General features: G+C 32.6%; 1 protein-coding gene across 1 annotated transcript in view; it reads right to left on the bottom strand.

Annotated features, from left to right (window-relative positions):
• Positions 1-2,780: 2,780 nt before the first annotated feature.
• Positions 2,781-6,000, bottom strand: part of LOC142342975 (E3 ubiquitin-protein ligase rnf213-alpha-like) — a 235,819-nt gene continuing 232,599 nt past the window's right edge. Inside the window, exons 11-12 of the mRNA XM_075394657.1 lie at positions 3,153-3,426; positions 2,781-2,952 (exon numbers count right to left, since the gene is read on the bottom strand). Coding sequence (XP_075250772.1) covers positions 2,781-2,952; positions 3,153-3,426 — 446 coding nt within the window. The remainder of the gene's footprint in view (positions 2,953-3,152; positions 3,427-6,000) is intronic.

The raw sequence follows: 6,000 nt of genomic DNA, 5'->3' as shown, positions 1-6,000 counted from the left end.
AATAGAGCTAGAAGTTTTGACGTTTAGACTGCAAATGTACGATCAACAGAACAACAGTCATTTTTAGGAATTGTTTACAAAATCTTCATCTAGTTCTCCGGAGGTTCAAAGAATCAACTTCATCGATTCAATTTGAAAAAGAAACGAAAAAACTTGTAGCTGTGATTTATAATGATGTATTCAATTTGTGTCCGGATAATCATTTGCTGGGAGTGAAAAGGAACAAAAGATCTGTTATATTTTGTTCCACAACCTACATCTTAAACACTTTTTTTGCCTATTTGCATTCAAGAAGACGATGATTTTATTTTCATATGTCATTCATTGTTTGACCCCAATGCTCCTGAACTGTTTATAGCTTGGATTTTTCTATTTCAAACCATAATTTGATTGTAAATTGCGCAAAACTTTCACGATTTATATCTTGTTCCGCAACTGTAACCAAATTGACCTGAATGGGTTAGCATAAATGTTGATCGATTTGGATTGTTCTTTGGGAGAAACACCGAAAACTAAAATTTACAAAAGAGTTTTTCTGACTATGCATGACTAGAGCCGAAGATCGTGATTATATTCGCACGATAACATCAACTGTGGAAAAATAGTTGCATTCTGATGCAAACCATGGCTTTAAGGCAGCTTCGCCGTATCAAAAATTTTTGCCTAAAGTTTCGACAATTTTGCTAAAATATGTAAAAATTGTTCACAATAGTATGTTAATTTTATTTTCAAAGACAAAAAACTATTGTTGACAATTTTGATTTTATTTTTTGGCTAAAATATTTCAAAATTCAGTTCTTTTCGTTAAAAAATTGTTCAAAAAAGTTTCTTTAGTCCACTTTGATTAAATTTGCCCGAAGTGCACAACAAAAAACAACTAACAAAATCTTTGTAAAGTACAAAGGGAGCTAGTCTAACTTCCACTTCCATTGAGAGTAGGCGGCAATTTAAATTTCGCCGTTTTTAATAACTTTACTCGATGATTATCAAAAGGCAGCTTTTTTTTTTAATTTTCTATCTAAAATATTATCTATATATATAACATTTGACATTCGAAACAATTAAGTGTTCTTAATGGTCGAGCAGCAATAGAAAAACTAGTTTTGGTCCAATCTTGGACTGTTGCAGTCCAAAAAAAATCGGATTGTCATCAGTCGGTCTTTTTTAAAATCTTTTTTACTATAATTAAAGAAAAGAACTACTCCAATCAAAGCTAACTGGAGATAGGTCAAATTATCGTCCTAATCAGTTCCAAATGAACAAATAAAAGTCTTCCAATGAATATATTATGATGTTGATGGCTTCGGCACCCCCTTTCTCGAAAAATTTGATTTAGTTTTTTACATTTGTCTTCAACTGTCGTTTTTATTTTGTCTCTTTAGTCGTATGGAATTTCCTGGATAATGACAGGTCTCAATGGTTTTTTATGAAAAAAACAACTTACATTTTGATTAGAGTAGATAGCTAATGGTTTTCATGACTTTGAAAACTATTGATTTCAAAAAATAAAAAGAAAACTTTTTAACTTCACATTTTTGTGCATTTTTGTCTATTTGTTACCTAGTCTTGTTAATCACAAGTCATAGATGACATTATTTCAGTGGAGGGTAGGTGCAAGTGTACAAAATCTAATGTTTTTCAAGAATTCGTATTTAATTTACTGGCTTCGACACTGGCTTTTTGCAAAAAAGTAAACAAATTTTTGGTTTTTGTCTATATTTAACGTTCTTTTTGAACTCGTAATATTTAACCTGATCAAAAACAGGTCTTATGCGCTTTCTTTGGACAAATAAACGACCCTATTTAATTATTTAATTTTTTAGCTGATGACTTTTGTGACTTTGAAAATAATTGTCTTCAAAAAATACAAAAATATTACTTAGTTTTGCCCTTTTTTCTCTTTTTATTTTGGCTACTTGTTACCTATTCTCATGAGAGAGGTTGCATACCACACTATTAGCGTACGAGGAAGGCTCAATTTAACGTATTGTGAGGGCCAAAATATGGCCTTACGGCTTCGATAGCGTTTTCTCGCAAGTTTTAATCGAATTATTGTTTGTTGTCCCCATTTGTTGTTCTTTTCGTAACCGCGTGAAAAACTCAATAATGACAGGTGTTAATGCTCTTCTATAGAGTTGTATGTGAATATAAACATGTTGGATGTTTTAAATTGCTGTCTAATGGTTTTCATTTCTTGTAAATTAATTGTTTTCAAAACTATAGGCCAATTTTTTAACGTTGCTGTTTTTTTTTGTTTAAAAAAATGGACAGAAACTTTTGAATGTAATTAATGTTTGTTGATATTGTTGTTTTATTTTGTTATTCATCTTGGCTTTTTTCCCTAATAATGGCTGATCTCATCAATCTAATGCAGCATTTTTTAGTCCTGGACTTTTATGTGCGAACGCACATTACCAAGCCTCCTTGTTTATCTAAAAGCGTGTTAGTGTTAGACATAACAGTTATGCTATACTAATAAAATTCAAATGACATTTTGCAACCTAGCAATATTCGTATTTTGAATCTTTCAGCCACAAGAAAGAAAGTTTTGCTCAAGAAGCTGACAGAAAGTTATTCCCGTTTTAATGTAGTAATCACCATTGCTCAAAACAACGTAGACAGCTAATGCATGCATCAAGTTTCAAATTGATATCTATTTCTGTCTGTGTTATTGGTTTTTAAATCAAACATTTTTAAATTATGATTCTGGAGGAAAAAAACTACGTGAGGAAAATAGTGTTGTTGATTTCCTTCCAGTTGCATTTTCTAATTCGGTTTCGTTAGTGATTTAGAAATAGTTCAGGTTCCAGAATTTTTGCATCGTATAGACACATGTGATCAAGCTGATAGTGCTCAGGAATGCCAATGAAGTCCATAAAACGTGTGTTAATCATCAGCAAAGTAATACGTTCATCCAAACTGGCTGGCCACGAATTGAAAACATCCATGACACTAGGAATAAATCCTTGTTATTCATAAATACCAGCAACAAAATCTTAGCAAAATTTAAGCGTTGGACCAAATTTAAAAAACAATTAAATCGGAAAACAACTAAGCTAAGCTTAAGGTTTCAACACTAGTTACCCACTAGGACTCCTTTGCCTTAAACTTTGTTGCTATAAGGAGTTGAGCAGAAAAATATATCCGATAACAATAATCTAACTAACCTATAGCTGGGTTCGACAACGCTATCAGTTTTACATAACTGAAGGCAAATGAATTCGTTCAACAGCAACAGAATTTCTTTTCTATTGTGCTTTTGGATTTTCTTTAGCTCATTTTCCATCCCAGGAGGCAGAGGTTCTGTGAATTGTCTTTGAATTCCAGGGTAAGCGTCTTCACCGTGTGAACGCATTAAATGAACTTTTTGCAGTGAAAATATTCTCCACACGTGCAATGTATGTTGCACTTGAATATTTTGGATACCTGAAAAAAAAATGTTTAGTTTGTCGAAAACCGGGGTAATATTTCGAGCTTTTCTAAATCTATAGTAGCGCAATTTTTCAAAAAATTAAATGGTTGAATGTCAGTAAAGCTTCAAACATGTGTAGTCATGATTATACTATTAATTTTAAAATAGGTTCCTGAGCAGATTAATGGGATTTGTTCGTGGTGTGAAAAAAGAAGAAGGAGACCAAATTTCGAGTGGGTGCAAATGATTTTGCTGCAGCCCTGTAATTTTTGCTTCAGACAAACTTAAGCCACATAAAAAACCAAAAAATAATTTTCAAGAATTATCAACAGTGCAATAGATTGTTTATTAGTAATGCTTCTGCCAATTAACGCTTAAAAAACAGTGCACCTATTTTGGTGCGTGTGAAAGCAGTATCAAAGAGCAATGATCATTTTTGATATACTGCGCTTTTAAGGTGTTTCAAATGTTTTTTGCTAAAATTGTTTGACAATTTTTGTTCTTCAATTGTTGTTCTGCAACTCTTCAATTCGAAATTGGTGGCGAGAATGCGTACTTTCTATCTGAACACAAAAATGTTCCCAAAATATAGCAATAAAATTGTCTTTGCAACTTTACACCATTTGTCTCAAATGGCTCAAAAATTCTTTCATAGATGTGCTCTAGAATTCATGGTATTTTATGCGAGATTATGTCAATGAAATTCTAAAAACAGGTGAAACGTATTGGTTTATTGGTTAATGGGAACGCAGAGACAAATCTTGCAATTAAAAAATTCAATTAGAAATGATGGGTGACAACTGTGGCAATAGGCACAAATCTTGATCAAATTTTAAACCCAGTATTATAAATATTTCCAACTTTTTACCTACAATTTTTCCAACCTTTTACATTTTATACAACAATCTTTAATTTACAACTTCTATGACTTTCGGTGACATGTGATGTTGACTAACGTTTCATTATAGGAATCAATCAAAAGTCAAAATCAAATTTTATCAATACACATGCTAAAACGGAATAGTTATGGAAAACATCAGAAAAAACAGCACGTGCAATTTGCCTTGTTTTCTCGACAACAAAGAACTAAATCAGCAAGTAAGTACAATTTTTCAGAATCAAACAATTAAAATTTTACATTTGATATCCCTCCCATCATATCAAGTGTTTGAGCCTAGGAGAACATAACGAAAAAAAGAAATTTTTGTTCTTTCCAAAGCTTTTGTTAAGGTGGCTGCTGGCATTTCATCGGCATATAAGTGGTTAGTCTTGCCATGTTTCATGGAATTCTTACTAAGAGCAATACATGCTTGACTATCTACAAACAATTATAAAGGTTGCTCAATATCTATGTTCATTTCCTTCAAAAGGTTTGCTAATTGTGCCACCTCTTTACTTGCCTCTACTACTGCATTCAGTTCAACTTCAGCTGAGGAGGTTGTTACACACTTTTGGAACTTAATAGCTCGACTGGTTGCTCCTGAACTATTATCACGCTTGAAACAATAACCAGTCGTAATTTTTCTACTATCTAAGTTACCAGCCCAGTCACAATGCAAAAAACCTCTTAGATCTGATTTTTTACACTTTCTATAAATAAGTTTTTCAGACTTTGTACCTTTCAAATAGCGTAGACAAGCTCTTGCGGCTTTCCAGTGCTTGTTTCCCGGATTTTCTACAAACAAAGTCAAAATATGGCTGCATGTGCATCATCTGGTCTGTTAGTCAACGCCAATTATTTTTAATAACTACTATTCTCCTAAAATCCTACGACTGAAATTCTCTATGTTCTTTGCTTCCTATTTTTGATGAATAAAGTTTCAAAAATTTTGAACTAATATCCAAAGGTGTTTCTAGCGTCCGACAGTCACTCATTTTTTTTAATTCTCAATTAACTTTTCTATATAAGCCTTGATTTAGCATTTTTGTGTTTTTTTCTGTTTCAATGTTTAAGAACAAACTCAAGTCATCATAGCTACTTATTTTGAACTTCTCACTAACTTTATTTTTAAAATTTTCGCAAAAGTTTTGCTGCGTTCGTAATATCACCATATCATCTACCCAAAGACAGATCATTCCCGCTATATATCCCGCCGCACTTATTTCTATAGAGGCACTCATGTTGAATAGATGGAACAAAACCCAAACCCCATAGAAAATTTTTTATTGTTAGGTACCAATTCCTACCAGATTGTTCCGCTCCAGATAACTTTTTTTAAGCCTACAGACTAATGGTTTCATTATATTGATGGATTCATTATATGGATTCATTATATTAATGGATTCAAATATAAATGCTCGTTATATTTTTCAAAACCCTCATGTTGCCTCAGAAATTTCTTTTCATCAATGTCAGCATTCAAGTTTGCAGTTTTAATGTCCATTTTTTTAAGTTCAGAATCCTTACAGAGTGCATAGCTTAAAAGAATCCTTATAGTTGAGAGGCCTGTTGTCGGTGAATAGGTCTCGTTGTAGTCTCTACCTGGAGCTTGTCTAAAACCATTAGCTATCAATCTTGTCTTATATCTCACTGTTTCTCCGCTAGGCCCTCACTCCAGAGAAAAATGGCAATGGCTAACAATAGGTTT

This window comes from Convolutriloba macropyga, chromosome 7 (genome assembly GCF_964194025.1).
Source record: "Convolutriloba macropyga chromosome 7, txConMacr16.3, whole genome shotgun sequence".
Taxonomy (NCBI): Eukaryota; Metazoa; Xenacoelomorpha; order Acoela; family Convolutidae; genus Convolutriloba; species Convolutriloba macropyga.
This window is presented reverse-complemented; position numbering and strand designations above follow the sequence as displayed.